Genomic DNA, 17070 nt, shown 5'->3' on the forward strand with positions numbered 1-17070 from the left:
ATGAAGTCCTATGAGTGTCATCTGATGAAGATCATCAAAGGTTAGTGATTCATTTTACCTCTATGTCTGCTTTTTTTACTCCTCTCTTTGGCTGGAAAAATGGCTGTTTTTCTGTGGCTATGTACTGACCTAACATAATCGTTTGGTGTGCTTTCGCCGTAAATCCTTTTTGAAATCAGACATGTTGGCTGGATTCACAACAAGTGTAGCTTTAATTTGGTGTCTTTCATGTGTGATATCATGAAAGTTAGATTTTTATAGTAATTTATTTGAATTTGGCGCTCTGCATTTTTAGTGGCTTTTGGCCAAGTGGGATGTTAGCGTCCCACATATCCCAGAGAAGTTAATGCAGCTGGTGGCCACACCAGATACTGAATGTTACTTTTGATTTTGACCCCCCCTTTGTTCAGGGACACATTATTCCATTTCTGTTAGTCACATGTCTGTGGAACTTGTTCAGTTTATGTCTCAGTTGTTGAATCTGGTTATGTTCATACAAATATTTACACATTTGAAGTTTGCTGAAAATAAACGCAGTTCACAGTGAGAGGATGTTTCTTTTTTTGCTGAGTTTATATGCTTCTACTCATGTCAGTACTTGATAGGAAGTTGTACCTTAAGCTAACACTTTTTGCTGGTCTTTCCGGCTGGGGACAGGGGGCTTCAAGTTTGGGAATGTAGGGCCTAGAGAATTGGAATATTAACAATAGTGTCCACATTTATGAATTATTTAAATTCAATATGGGTTAGCTGTGTGTCTCATCTGATTGAGAATTTCTGATGATATACTGTATACGTCTATTTTCTTTTGAAAATCTGCCACCAAACCACACAATTCTATCTAGTGAGAGTGCACACAACCCATTAGCTTATTTTACCAAGTCAAAAATAATAATTTTGTCAAGGGACAAAAATGCTAGCCTACTGCACCCATATCAACCAACTTGCCAACAAGTAGTGACAACGCTATATCGTTGTCATTCAGTAATACTGTAACGTTACTGTAGCCTACTGTACATCATTATTATCCACCTAGCTAGCTAGTGATAGCTTAGCTAGCTCCAAAGAAACAACCAATGAATGATAACAGGCTTTTTCACAAAATATATATCTATCTAGCTTGTATGATTGCATGTAAAACAACTTTACAGATGATTAACGGACGCTAACCCCATTCCGTACAAATGTGCGCAACCGCGACATTCAAACGAGGCTGCAAAGAAAACTAATGGGACTGTGTTGACTTCATAATCTGGGGTGTGAACTGCGTTTCTATTCAAGTGTTGATTGAAATGGTAATGGCTCTATAGTATTGGAGAAAAGTTGAAAAAACTGACCCCTCCGACGATGTACATTACATCGTGACGTGTCATGGCGTAATGTACAGCACACATAAAGCAACTAATTCTGTCTTACAGCCTCTCTCCACCAGCTGTAGCACTTCTCTCACCGTTTAAAAACAAGAAAGGGACAGGGACAGGGTAAGGGGGGAATACCTAGTAATTTTTTGCGTCATCACTGCAAGCTATCAAGACTCTCAAAAGCCGATTCAAATTCGACACACACCTTCAAATAGGAATGTAATGACACATTATATAAACTCTTTATAGTGTTTTATTTACATTTTAGAGGCGATAAGGTGATAAGTTGGACAGATCGAGTGAAAAAAGCCTATTCCCCCTACGACATCTCTCCTTCTCACAATCACTTAATACAGAGCTAACACACCTCAGTTGAAACTGATGTTAAAAAATACAACTTAGACTATAGACAATTAACAGGCAACGTTTGTTAACTGTTCTGTTGCATAACGATCACGTTTTGGAACAGTGAGTGCATTCTGACATCACGTGCATAAAACAACTCAAGCTGGGGCGACCGTTAGAGATATTCGGAACTCCTGTATAAAAAGGTTAAATGTCTATTATTTTAAGATTAACATGTAATGTGCTGAATTTATAAAATACATCAGCCAATTCAGAAGGGAAGAGAAACTTTGGAGGGAGCTTCCTTTTTTAAGGTAGCTCTCGAGACTAGAGTCTCTTTCTGGGATCAACTTTCACAATAACTGTCCCCTATAGATGGAGTGCTCTGTCCATACTAAGTCTACCTAGCAAGTTAAACTCCAGTAACCCATTATACTATTAATTTCTCTTAATACATTTTACACCACTTACGTACGTCTACGTGTTGGTGTACAAGTTGTGTATATATATATTTTTTATTTTCTATTGTTACTTCATCAGATCTCTAGTAACCCATTATACTCAATATTATGTTACTTCATCTCTAATAACCCATTATACATGTGTGTTACATTACAAATTCCTCCTCTACACCATAGTTCTATTCATTTAGAGGTTTAAATATTCCCTCGTGTTCCATTTAACAGCATATTCGGAAATAGTTCTCTCTTCTTTCATCTCTCCATACAGAATCCCTATATAACGTTATAAATCTCAGGTATTCACATCCACCCCACCAGCAACGATCACAGCGCAGCATCCCGAGAGGTACACATATAGTTTTCACGAAGAGTTGGCATCAATGAACATTGTTACAGCCCTTATCCATCTCAGCTGTTACCCTCTCAAACTTTTCAATGGCTTTGGCAGTGGTGGACAGAACCCCTAGATAAGGTTATAGATCTAAACGTTATAGATCTAGATCCCTTACATACTGCTTACAGACATGTTGCATAGGAATAGTTCATAGAGTTGGTTCCGGCATGTGTCTGGCACCGTTTTCCATCTTAACTTATAGAACATATTCTGGTTATGTGCCCCCCCTCCCATATCTTTACCAAGCACGGGCAGGAACCAAGGATTATTTATGACTCTAAAACAAGAATAACATTTGCAAGACTGTCACTTCACAAGATAACATTTTCCATCAGAGGATTCAGAAGAAAGACAACACCAAGGTAGGCCTGGCCCTGACCAAGGACCGATGCTCTGCTCCTGCCATCTAACATTATCTTCAACTCACAAGAACAGTGAAACACTAAAGTACTCCTGTAATACTATGTTTGATATTACATGTTCGGGACCACATATTTCCCATAATTTGATTCAGATAATATTTGTGTCCAAGTTGATTGCAGCTAATAAATAATGCTAAAAAGGCTTGTGGTCGATGTTAGCCTGTAGATTGACTGGAACCAGTCTACGCCGGCCCTACACAACTGGGTCAGAGGAAAGTGCCTGGCGCCCGAGTGGAGGTTGATGGACAGGTAAGAATATTGCCACGGTCTCACCTGTCCAGTTCAGTGACATCAGTGCAGATGAGGTAAAGAAGAAAAGGAAAGGAGGCCACTATCTAAACCTCAACTAAATCTTGTAATAAATTTAAAAAATTAGCGGGTTGAGGAAACTAAACAGAGTTACCCTGGATTGTAAACTGTCATGGTCAAAAAATATTGATACAACAGTAGCTAAGATGGGGAGAAGTGTGTCCATGATAAGGGGCTGCTCTACCTGCTTGACAGCACTGTCAACAAGGCAGGTCCTACAGGCCCTAGTTTTCTCGCACCTGGACTACTGTTCAGTCGTGTGGTCAGGTGGCACAAAAAAGGACATAGGAAAAGTGCAATTGGTTCAGAACAGGGCAACACGGCTGGCCCTTGGATGTACACAGAGAGCTAATATTAATAATATCAACGTCAATCTCTCCTGGCTCAAAGTGGAGGAGAGATTGACTTCATCACTGCTTGTATTCATGAGAGGTATTGACATGTTGAATGCACCGAGCTGTCTGTTTGAACTACTGGCGCACAGCTCGGACACCCATGCATACCCCACAAGACATGCCACACAGTCCCCAAGTCCAGAACAGACTATGGAAGGCACACAGTACTACATAGAGCCATGACTACATGGAACTCTATTCCACATCAAGTAACTCATGCAAGCAGTAAAATTCGATTTAAAAAAACCTTATGGAACAGCGGGGACTGTGAAGCAACACAAACATAGGCACAGACACATGTATACACACACACACACGATAACATATGCACTATACACACACGTACACATGGATTTTGAACTGTATATATGCGGTAGTGGTGGAGTAGGGGCCTGATGGCACACAGTCTGAATGTATTGTAATGTTTTAATTGTATAAACTGCCTTCATTTAGCCTTGGTAGCATCTAATGTGGATCCATAATAAATACAAACACAAATTGAGATGCACTCAAAAGGCTGATTCCACTGTGGTGTCTCCTACTGTCTCCCTTCTAGAAAGTGACGTTCTACGGCTCCACTCTGGTTGACAACGGCTGCTAACGGACAACCCCTGGAGATCCCTGGTGTCAGTCGACCCGGTCTGGTCACTAAGGCAGGCCTGGTGCCGTGTGGCTCAGTTGGTAGAGCATGGTGCTTGCAATGCCAGGGTTGTGGGTTTATTTCCCACGGGGGGACCAGGATGAATATGTATGAACTTTCCAATTTGTAAGTCGCTCTGGATAAGAGCGTCTGCTAAATGACTTAAATGTAAATGGTGCAGTTTGGACAGGACGGCAAGTCGCCTAACGTTACACAAATGTTATTTAGACATACATTTTATTACCTAGGGTTGCTACCACAGAATCTTTTTTTTAAAGCCTTTCGACATTTTTCTTTGGCCCTATGCTTTGGAAGAAGAAACCCTGTTTATTTTTGCAAATACAAAATTATCTTCAAAATCTTTCTGAAGGCATTTGTTTCTAACTTTTTGGATTTAAACATAGGCCTATGTAACATCCCTGCATGTAGACATGCTGTACTACCTGGCCTTGTGGTCAGGACTATCATGGCATAGTTTCAGTGGTGTTCATTCCCTGCAATCTCTCGGGGACTGGTTCCCGCACCGATTCTGGCCGTTCCCCCTCATTGGCAGGAGAAATAACTTTGGATGTTTTCCAGTCGAACGTTAGGCCTGCGCTGAAAAGCTCTCTGTGAGGTGTTATGTATTCAGTAGGAGCAACTGAGAGAAAGAGTCAAGGAAGTTAAGAAAGATTGGGGCCAGTGAGTGAGAGTTTGTTAGTGTTAGTGTGTGTGTGTGTGTGTGTGTGTGTGTGTGTGTGTGTGTGTAAGCAAGCACAAGACCCGGCACCTTTGGTTATTTCAATTATCTAAGGAAAGATTGTTGTCCACATTTTTTTTTTTTTTTCAACAGCCAACAACACAAGAAGCAACAGCAAAATAGACAACCCCATAGTAGAATAGTTTACACATTCAATTGTTCAGCATATCAAATTGCGAGTACCGCACAGGGAGAGAAATATGCATGTCATACTACACTGAACAAAAATATTAACGCAACAATTTCAACGATTTTACTGAGTTACAGTTCATATAAGGAAATCAGTCAATTGAAATTAATTAAACCCTAATCTATGGATTTCACATGACTGGGAATACAGATATGCATCTGGTCACAAATGCCTTAAAAAAAAAAGTTAGGGGCGTGGATCAGAAAACCAGTCAGTGTCTGGTGTGACCACTATTTGCCTCACGTAGCAAGACATCTCCTTCGCATAGAGTTGATCAGGCTGTTGATTGTTGTCCCACTCCTCTTCGCTGTGTGAAGTTGCTGGATATTGGCGGGAACTGGAACACGATGTCGTACTCGTTGGCTCAGAGCATCCCAAGCATACTCAATGGGTGACATGTCTGGTGAGTATGAAGGCCATGGAAGAACTGGAATATTTACAGCTTCCAGGAATTGTGTCCAGATCCTTGCGACATGGAGCCATGCATTATCATGCTGAAACATGAGGTGATGGCGGCGGATGAATGGCACGACAATGGGCCTCAGGATCTCATCACAGTATCTATGTGTATTCAAATTGCCATCGATAAAATGCAATACTGTTCGTTGTCCGTAGCTTATGCCTGCCCATACCATAACCCCCCGCCACCATGGGGCACTCTGTTCACAATGTTGACATCAGAAAACCACTCACCCACACAACGCCATACACTGTCCGCTATCTTCCCAGTACAGTTGAAACCGGGATTCATCTGTGAAAAGCACACTTCTCCAGCGTGCCAGTGGCCATTGAAGGTGAGCATTTGCCCACTGAAGTCGATTACAACGCCGAACTGCAGTCAGGTCAAGACCCTGGTGAGGATGACAAGCACGCAGATGAGCTCCCCTGAGACAGTTTCCGACAGTTTGTGCAGAAACTGGTTGTACAAACCCACAGTTTCATTAGCTGTCCGGGTGGCTCGTCTCAGAACATCCCGCAGGTGAAGAAGCCGGATTAGGTCCTTGGCTGGCGTAGTCTGCAGTTGTGAGGTCAGTTGGACGTACTACCAAATTCTAAAATGACGTTGGAGTGGTGACGTTGGAGCTTATGGTAGCGTGGCATTGTGTTTAGTAACAAATCTGCACATTTTAGAGTGCCATTTTATTGTCCCCAGCACAAGGTGCACCCGTGTAATGATCATGTTGTTTAATCAGCTTCTTGATATGCTGCACCTGTCAGGTGGATGGATTATCTTGGCAAAGGAGAAATGCTCACTAACAGGGAGTAAACAAATTTGTGCACAAAATTTGAGAGAAATACACTTGTGCATATTCATTTTTTATTTTTTACCTTTATTTAAGCACTGAGACCACATTTCTTTCGCAGATGCATGAACACATCAATAAACCACAATTATACTATACCTATCTTGTATACACCTCAATTACACAATGCATGAAATGCAAACACAGAACACAAAAAGCAAAACACAATCATATGAAACACACACATCCGCCTGAATTGCCCAACATGAGTATTAAGACTAGCTGTATTTTTGAGATATGCTATTGAGCTGCAAACCACACAGGGTTTAAATGCATATGTGATGTATCCAAGCCCAGAATGAGTGCTGCAACAAAGGGGTTTATTTGCCCAATCTGGTCTAAGAGGAGTTTTGACCCAAGTCTACTACACATGGTCTCGGTCTAGATAGGGGAAATACACTATTCTTCTCTACCACTCTTTGAAAGATGGGCTTTTCTGGCCTCTACTGGTCATATAACTGTAGTACAAGTGGAGCTAAATTCAATGATTATTTTATCTTTATTTAACTAGGTAAGTCAGTTAAGAACAAATTCTTATTTACAATGACGGCCTACCCCGTCCAAACCCTAATTGTGCACCGCCCTATGGGACTCCCAATCACGGGCAGTTGTGATACACCCTGGAATCAAACCAGGGTCTGTAGTGATGCCTCAAGCACTGACATGCAATGCCTTAGACCGCTGCGCTACTCGGGAACCTACAAATTACGGGGACCTCCTTCCCGTATACAAACTTCACGTGACTCATTGTAAAAACGAGGAGAATCTAGTCGCGTTCATTAGGCACAACACTGAAGAAAATGTACTAAAAAGGAGGGACTACCTAGTCTTGTTCAATAAGAAATGCTCATTTGTTTTACTTTACTTGATTGAGTATATTTTTACAGGGACAGTTAACATGAATCAACATTTCAGTAATGTATTTCAATTTTTTTACGTTAAATTGTTAAATGTTTTCCGCCGTGTGCACTAATGAACACGCCCCTGGAGATTTAACAGTGCCCAAAATCATGCTGCAATAGATAGGACTTGCTATAGCTATTTATAAAGTTACCCTGCATGCGTGTTTGGACAGTAAAGTGAAATTTGAAGTCTGTCTGAAAACACCCTTTCAGTGTACATATCGGTAATGACGTTCCCTCCATAGTTGAATTGGTAAACATACAGCAAGTTAATTCCCTTTAATAATATGTCATATTTTCCTAATATACTGTAGCTGTCAGATTTGAGAACTGGCATTCTTTGAATAGGTGTAAGTAAAATGTTAGGCTATGTTGTTTACATTTTAAATATATAAACCTGTCTTCCACACATAGGGAAGAGAATGACATCCAAGATGTACAGATTTTGTAAATATATATTAAGACAGTGATATGCACCCCATTAGTGACTCCCCCGAGCTATGGATATCCATCTGTTTGACTACCTTGAAGTGCTCCAAGGATCCAGAAATGATAGATACAATACAAGGTACCAGAGAACTAGTTACATGGACTTAACTTTTTCCTCATGGAACTCACTAGCTTCGGTTTCCATCCAATTGGCGACAGATTTTCATGTGAATATTCAAAAACTTTCCTACCAGAGATGTTTACATCAAATTGACTTGTTGCAGATAACGTAGTGGACATAAAAAGATAAAACTTTTGTGGTTAAATTCCCATGTACTGAATTAAAAATACAAGTTAAATGGGTTTCCATTGCATTTTCAACTCTATTGATGGTTTTGTCAAAAATAAAATTGCGTTATATAGCTTATGTGCCCACTCTGGTCTTGGCACGTGTACTCTAGCCAACAGCTTGCAGATACAGTGCAGGTAGTCTTTCCTACATGATGAGATTAGTATGGACAAAAGAGCGAGATTACCTTGATTTGTCAAACAGCCAAGCATCGATCATCATGTGACCAGAATAAGAGTTTAAGACGGTCTATATTTCTTGGAACTGATCAAGCTCATCACCGTGCACTTTCACCAGCTTTCACCAGTCGCAGTGGGAGGACCACACAATATATCATCTTGTGACTTTTACTTCGATATTTGAGCATAAAGGCGTTTCCAGCTCCATTTGTTGCATAATTTAATTTTACCGACACAAAAAGATCCCACTCTGTATAGCATGTGTTGACATTTGGAAAGTTAACTGTACCGACAAATTAGCTGCTTCCATCAGGGCTGTCGTGACATTTTATCCCCGACGGACTTTACTCGCTTAAAAACATTGGATGGAGAACCACATACAGTGCACTGAAAAGTATTTGCCCCCTTTCTGATTTTCACATTTTTTGGGGGGGGGACTGAATGTTATCAGATCTTCAGCCAAAACATAATATTAGATAAAGGGAACCAGAATTTACAAATAAGTATATATTTGTTTTGTTATTAATAAAGGTATGCAACACCCAATTCCCATGTGTGAAAAAGTAATTGCCACCTTACACTCAATAACTGGTTGTTATAGACTTTTGTGTTTTGGATTAAATTCAGCTCTGTATCAGAGAATTCTACAGGAGAATGTCAGGCCATCCGTCTGTGAGCTGAAGCTGAAACGCAGCTGGGTCATGCAGCAAGACAATGATCCAAAACACACAATCAAGTCTACCTGAAAATGGCTAAAAAGCAACACATTTAAAGTTAAATCCAGACCTAATCCCAATTGAGAGGTTGTGGCAGGACTTGAACGAGCAGTTCATGCTTGAAAATCCACAAATGTCACTGAGTTAAAGCAGTTCTGCATGGAAGAGTGGGCCAGAATTCCTCCACAGCGACGTGAGAGACTGATCAACTAACAGGAAGCGTTTGGTTGGAGTCATTGCAGTTAAAGGTGAGTTATTGAGTGTAAGGGAGCAATTACTTTCTCACACAGGAGCATTGGGTGTTACATAACTTTATGAAATACACTACATGGCACAAATGTATGTGGACACCTGCACGTCGAACATCTCATTCCAAAATCATGGACATTTGCTGTTATAACAGCCTCCACTCTTCTGAGAAGGTTTTCCACTAGATGTTGAAACATTGCTGTAGGGACTTGCTTCCATTTAGCCACAAGAGCATTAGTGAGGTCAGGCACTGATGTTTGGCGATTAGGCCTGGCTCGCAGTTGGTGTTCCAATTCATCCCAAAGGTGTTCGATGGGGTTGAGCTTAGGGCTCTGTGCAGGCCAGTCAAGTTCTTCCACACCATGTCGACAAACCATTTCTGTATGGACCTTGCTTTGCGCACGGGGGCAGTGTCATGCTGAAACAGGAAAGGGCCTTCCCCAAACTGTTGCCGCAAAGTTGGAGGCACAGAATCATATAGAATGTATGCTGTAGCGTTAAGATTTCCCTTCACTGGAACTAAGAGGCCTAGTCCGAACCATGAAAAACAGCTCCAGACAACTATTCCTCCTACACCAAACTTCACAGCTGCTACTATGCATTGGGGCAGGTAGCGTTCTCCTGGCATCTGCCAAACCAAGATTTGTCCATTGGACTGCCAGATGGTGAAGGGTGATTTATCACTCCAAAGAACGCGTTTCCACTGCTCCAGAGTCCAATGGCGGCGAGCTTTACACCACTCCAGACGACGATTGGCATTGCGCATGGTGATCTTAGGCTTGTGTGCGGCTGTTTGGCCATGGAAACCCATTTCATGAAGCTCCCGAACGAACGGTTCTTGTGCTGACGTTTTTTTCCAGAAGCAGTTTGGAACTCAGTAGTGAGTTTTGCAACCAAGGACAGACGATTTTTACACACTTCAGCACTCGGCGGGCCCGTTCTGTGAGCTTGTGTGGCCTACCACTTCGCGGCTGAGCCATTGTTGCTCCGTTCCCACTTCACAAGAACAGCACTTACAGGGCAGCTATGACGGTGCCACGTTGAAAATCACTGGGCTCTTCAGTACGGGATTTTTATTAACCTGTCAGCAACAGGTGTGGCTGAAATAGCCGAATTCACTCATTTGAAAGGGTGTCCACATACTTTTGTATATATATATATATATATATAATTGTTCAATCAGGTTCCTGTCATCTAATATCAGATTTTGGTTGAAGATCTGATAACATTCAGTATCCAAAATATGTATAAGTAGAGAAAATTGGAAATGGGGCAAATACTTTTTCACAGCACTGTACAGACAACCAACCACATAGGCTACATGCTTTCTAGAAATACCCTCCCATTTATGAATTTTGGCAAAGATAGGAGCTTCGCCCTCAAACTTTTCTTACTCTGTGGAAAGATTATGCTTCCTTTTTTCCTTCAATAACACAATTCAATTGTCCTTATCATGACTGCCAGACTAAAACGTCTGTGTCACCAAAGGCATCAGGGAAAGGACAGTAACGTCAAAGGCCCAGGGCAATCGGACCACAGGCCACTGTCCTATGCACTTGCAGCTCTCCCATCTGACTGAAGCTTTCGCCACAGTCATGGCATCGGTACGGGTTCTCCTTGTGAGTCCTCCTCAAATGTCCTTTCATATGAGCGTCCTGCCTGAACGCTTTCCCGCAGACTGGGCAGACAAACGGTTTCTCTCCTGTGTGAACTCGGATATGCTCGTTCAGATGACTCTTCACTTTGAAACCTTTCCCACAAAGGTGACAGCTGTGTGGTCTCTCCCCTGTATGAGTCGTCATGTGGTCTCCCAGACCCTTCCTTGCTGGGAACCCCTTTCCACAGACATGGCATCGAAATCGTTCGTATGAGGCGCGTCTCTTCATAAATTCAGACAGTGTTCCTATATGCCTAAATGGTCGCCCTCTCTTTGTTTTCCGTGGCAGAGGGGTCATGTTTTCACTCGGAGCTGCAGAACAGTGTGCGTTTACTGCAAACAGGAACTGTGGGTCACTCGTTGGTACTCCGTAGCCCTCTCCATCAGGTTCTGTTTTCATGTGTTCCACTAGGGTACTCGACAGATTATTAATCTCATTGTCCTCCACAATCTGGGTTTTAAAAAGGTGCGAGGGCCAAGGGTCCTGGTCAAGCCCACTTTTCACACAAGGAGGAGTGAACACAAACTCTATGTTATGACTATGAGACTCAGGCCCTTGCAATTGCTCTTCTACCAGTCTCGTCCTGAAGTCCTGTTCCAAGGTACTTTGTGCGGGCTCTGAACTTTCTTGCCGCAGACTGAAGCCCCTCATCTCCTCTTCTTCTGAGACATGCTGCCTAGGTTCTGGAGGGAAGGAAAGGGAAATAAATGTTAGTCAACAGAGAGCCATATTAATATATCTTACTGAGACCAGCGGAGTAAAAAAATCATTATCAGCTTCAATTCAGTTGCCGCATAAAAGCACTTTGTCAGGCCAAATACAGTATCACACACTCCTTTCTTGAAACATTTATATATTTTCCCCTATTGAAAAGTGGGATTCATAGTTTACTGGTAACATTATTATCCTTTACTTTCATTGAAAAATATCCCTCAAACTTTGTTTGAATTCCCTTGACTTGCTGGTAGAGTGGGGGAAATTGTTGTAAAGTTGCACACTCACAGAATCGTTGGAGGCACAGAATCGTCTAGAATGTCATTGCATGCTGTAGCATTAAGATTTGCCTTCACTGGAACTAAAAGGCCTAGCCCAAACCATGAAAAACAGCCCCAGACCATTATTCCTCCTCCACCAAACTTTACAGTTGGCACTATGCATTGGGACAGGTAGCATTTTCCTGGCATCTGCCAAACACAGATTCGTCCGTCAGACTGCCAGATGGTGAAGCGCGATTCATCACTCCAGAGAGTCCAATGGCGGCGAGTTGAACACCACTGATCTTAGGCTTGTGTTCGGCTTTTCGGCCATGGCATGGTAACCCACTTCATAAAGCTCCCGACGAACAGTTATTGTGCTGACGTTGCTTCCAGAGGCAGTTTGGAACTTGGTGGTGAGTGTTGCAACCGAGGACAGACGATGTTTATGTGCTTCGCACTTCAGCGGTCCCATTCTGTGAGCTTGTGTGACCTACCACTTCGCGGCTGAGATGTTGTTGCTCCTAGACGTTTCCAGTTCACAATGAGAGCACAGTTGACCGGGGCAGCTCTAGCAGGGCAGAAATTTGACGATCTGACATGTTGGAAAGGTGGCATCCATAACTAGGCAAGTCAGCTACATTGGCCTAGCCAATGGCTGACTTAGTTAGCTAAATTTATCTCCCCCAGACCACCAAAGAAAAATCCTGATTCAAACTTTTCTCGTCGGTTAACGCTTTCCTTTCCTTTCTAACAAAAACTGAAAAGATTCAAAGAACATAATTGATAATAATAATAATAATTTTATAATTCCTTAGCCTTTCTCTGAAAGCATAGCAGGCCCTCATTGTTCCCCACTGTGTTTGGGTTAGTAAACATTTGTAGAGTGGCTCTATTTGCCCTCAGCATGCATTTGTTTGACCATTCTTAGTGTCTAAAGAACCCATATGTTCTTCTGAAATATTAATATAAATAATAAACATTTTGAACTCTTATTATGGTGACAATTTTACAAAATTAGTTTTTCTGGTCTCGGTCTTGACTCGGACCTCTCGTCCCCACCCAGTCTCGGTATGGACTAGATTCGCTCCAGTCTTGAATCGTTCTCGCTTTAGGTGGTCTCGAACACAAAACTGTCCACAGATATTGGGTTCTAGCAAGTTGATTAACAGGTGACAAGAGAAGTGACACACACTGTGGGCTTGCAGTGCGCGGAACGTCAAGCGAGGGCAGTGAAAGAGATTAGGCTACAAGCCAGTCAAACAGTACGTTGAAGTAGTCGTCGTTACAAACCTGCTCTATGTAACTTGATTTGTGGTTTAATGACCAAATCTAACAGCGTCTGTAACCGTTTGCTCTCCTCCTTCGAACGGGAGATTTCTTCTTGATACTCTACTATCGTATTTTCAACTACTCCAAATATCTCTACAGCAGCCGCTATCAATCGCTCACGCAGAAACACATTGAGCAATTGTATTTTTGACATGTTGGGAATGCACTGTCGCTAGTATTTTAGTATCAATTTAAAGCTTTTTGGAAACCCTTGTTAAATGTGCCTGCCAGGAAGTAAACACTGCTCGCTATACTTTTTTTACAGTGCGTGCGCGGCAACACAATACCGCACTACCGCCGCCTGTTGTCCGGAGTGGAAACAAAGGTTGACAATATGCTGACGTTTTTCAACCTATATTTTTGGTTCACATGTGAGAAGAGACAGACATAACTCTCAAATGGCTGTTTCTTCCAAAAACACTTTCCAGACTGGAACTTGGGCTGCATGCTGGCTATTGGTTAAGATTTTGGTAGTTCCATATAGTCAATAACATTCCTGGCCTCTGTCCTTGTATTGTACAACGTTTATGAATACAGTTCAGTCCTGATTCAGGGTATTATAACGGCATGACTTTGGACTGTTCGGAATAAACATAATAAACTGCAGTGCATGCAGACATGTTGAACTGCATGCTTCTTTTCGAATGAATATGAGTGCACTGTTTACAGTTGAAGTAGGAAGTTTACATACACCTTAGTCAAATACATTTAAACTCAGTTTTTCACAATTCCTGACATTTAATCCTAGTACAAATACCCTGTCTTAGGTCAGTTAGGATCACCCCTTTATTTCAAGAATGTGAAGTGTCAGAATAATAGTAGAGAGTGATTTATTTTAGCTTTAATTTCTTTCATCACATTCCCAGTGGGTCAGAAGTTTACATACACTCAATTAGTATTTGGTAGCGTTGCCTTTAAATTGTTTAACTTGGGTCAACTGTTTTGGGTAGCCTTCCACAAGCTTCCCACAATAAGTTGGGTGAATTTTGGCCCATTCCTCCTGACAGAGCTGGTGTAACTGAGTCAGGTTTGTAGGCCTCCTTGCTCGCACACGCTTTTTCAGTTCTGCCCACAAATGTTCTATATGATTGAGGTCAGGGCTTTGTGATGTCCACTCCAATACCTTGACTTTGTTGTCCTTAAGCCATTTTGCCACAACTTTGGAAGTGTGCTTGGGGTCATTGTCCATTTGGAAGACCCATTTGCGACCAAGCTTTAACTTCCTGTCTGATGTCTTGAGATGTTGCTTCAATATATCCACATAATTTTCCTGCCTCATGATGCCATCTATTTTGTGAAGTGCACCAGTTCCTTCTGCAGCAAAGCACCCCCACAACATGATGCTGCCACCCCTGTGCTTCACGGTTGGGATGGTGTTCTTTGGCTTGCAAGCTTCCCCCTTTTTCCTCCAAACATAACGATGGTCATTATGGCCAAACAGTTCTATTTTTGTTTCATCTGACCAGTGGATATTTCTCCAAATAGTACAATCTTTGTCCCCATGTGCAGTTGCAAACTGTAGTCTGGCTTTTTTTATGGCTGATTCGGAGCAGCGACTTCTTCCTGGCTGAGCAGCCTTTCAGGTTATGTCGATATAGGACTCGTTTTACTGTGGATATAGATACTTTTGTACCCGTTTCCTCCAGCATCTTCACAAGATTCTTTGCTGTTGTTCTGGGATTGATTTGCACTTTTCGCACCAAAGTGCGTTCATCTCTAGGAGACAGAACGCGTCTCCTTCCTGAGCGGTATGACGGCTGCGTGGTCCCATGGCGTTTATACCTGCGTACTATTGTTTGTAACAGATGAACGTGGTACCTTCAGGCGTGAACCAGACAGGATGAACCAGACTTGTTGAGGTCTACAATTGTTGTCTGAGGTCTTGGCTTATTTCTTTTGATTTTCCCATGATGTCAAGCAAAGAGCCACTGAGTTTGAAGGTAGGCCTTGAAATACATCCACAGGTACACCTCCAATTGACTCAAATGATGTCAATTAGCCTATCAGAAGCTTCTAAAGCCATGACATCATTTTCTGGAATTTTCCAAGCTGTTTAAAGACACAGTCAACTTAGTGTATGTAAACCTCTGACCCAGTGGAATTGTGATACAGTGAATTGTAAGTGAAATAATCTGTCTGTGAACAATTGTTGGAAGAATTATTTGTGTCGTGCATAAAGTAGATGTCCTAACCGAAACTATAGTTTCTTTAAAATAAATTTGTGGAGTGGTTGAAAAACGAGTTTTAATGACACTTAGGTTGGAGTATGTAAACTTCCGACTTCAACTGTATATATTTGTTTGTGTCCTTGTTCTTCCATCTCAAGCCAGCAACAACTATCCATCATTTTGTTCATCTGCAGGTTCACTGAATTCTGCAAAGGTGGCCAGCGCAGGGACAGAAGGACAGAGCAGCATTGACTCATTCTTGACCACCACAGGTGTCCATGTGTACAGCCAGGGCCACCCCAGGCAGAAGGCCATAACAGAGGCTATACTGCAAGACCTGATCATTTCCTGCAAACTGCCTATGTCCTTAGTGGACAACCCTCACTTTAGGCTTTACCTGTCAGTGGTAGATGACAAATATAGACCAGTAAGTAGGCTCACGTTGACCAGGTGCCTACATGACTTAACACTGAACAAAGAGGCTACAATCAAAAGTGCCCTAGAGAAGACAGAATCCATGTCCGTCACTGTAGATATATGGACTGACATGATCATGAGGGGCTTCATGGGAGTAACGGCCCATGACATGGCTACGGCAGAGAGAAAAAAACTCCCAGACTGGAGTCAGTTCTGTTGAGCTGTGATAGATTCACAGGGTCACACACTGGGGAAAGAAACAGTGATACATTTGAAGTAATATGTGATAGTTTTGGCATGAAACAAACATTTGATTGTCATATGTGATCACGCTGCAAATATGAAAACGGCCTTCACAGTTTGTTTCCCCAAAGCAAGCAATGATGATGATGTGGATAACCCCAGCCTATGGGAAGAATTTGGTGAAGAGTACAATGCGGATGTAGAAGCTAGCCAAACCAACTGCAGGCAACAGCGCTTACAGTGCTTTGCCCATTCATTACAACTAGTGATTAGAGATGGACTAAAGGCAAAAAATCATAAACAGTCTGATGGCTAAGGTAACTAAACTTTGCAGCTTACTACATACTACCTGTGGTCTGAAAGAAGCATTTGAAGCTGAGTTCGGAGCCAATCGTTGTACCCCTGCTGCTGTGTCTACCAGATGGAATTCCATCCTCCCAAGGACACAAGGAACTCTGCTTATCACCAAGGGAATGGAGCCAGCTATTGGAGCTAGTGGACATTTTGGACCCTGCGGTGACTCTCAGTGCTGCCCTTCCTTGTGTACTGTCACTCAACTATCATCTGCAAAGTATACTGAGCACAAGTCGTCACCTAGTAAGTCTTGTAAAAGCACTGCAGCAGTCACTCAAACGCCGATTCCAGGGGGTGTTTGTGAATGTCAGAATGGAGCACTCGGATGAGCAGGCAACAAAACTTCCATTTGGTGACAATGTATACATAATGGCTGCACTGCTGGGCCCATCTTTCTGCCTGCTCTGGCTTGATTATAATGTCCTCATACCACATGAAGATAAAGCTGAATTGAAGGAGTCTTATTGGTAGGTACAATGCATTTCAACATGCAGCGTTTTCTATGTCACTTGCAATCAAATAATAATGTATATTTTTTTC

The 17070-nt window shown here is 42.2% G+C and overlaps 1 protein-coding gene across 1 annotated transcript; it reads right to left on the reverse strand.

The window, feature by feature from the left end:
- Positions 1-6557: 6557 nt before the first annotated feature.
- On the reverse strand, positions 6558-13597 carry LOC129841145 (zinc finger protein 239-like). The gene is made up of 2 exons (XM_055909287.1): positions 13310-13597; positions 6558-11725 (listed from the first exon to the last, which is right to left on the reverse strand). Exons 1-2 carry the CDS (start codon positions 13500-13502, stop codon positions 10896-10898), a joined length of 1023 nt encoding a protein of 340 aa, XP_055765262.1. The 5' UTR covers positions 13503-13597; the 3' UTR covers positions 6558-10895.
- Positions 13598-17070: the final 3473 nt, after the last annotated feature.

Source organism: Salvelinus fontinalis, chromosome 3 (genome assembly GCF_029448725.1).
Source record: "Salvelinus fontinalis isolate EN_2023a chromosome 3, ASM2944872v1, whole genome shotgun sequence".
NCBI lineage: Eukaryota > Metazoa > Chordata > Actinopteri > Salmoniformes > Salmonidae > Salvelinus > Salvelinus fontinalis.

What these genes read in the sequence shown, in the direction of transcription:
- LOC129841145 (XM_055909287.1), bottom strand. Translation starts at nt 13,502, where the DNA reads ATGTCAAAAATACAATTGCTCAATGTGTTTCTGCGTGAGCGATTGATA. An exon ending in AATCAAGTTACATAGAGCAG is followed by an intron (nt 11,726 to 13,309) that starts GTTTGTAACGAC and finishes CCTTCCCTCCAG; the next exon opens with AACCTAGGCAGCATGTCTCA.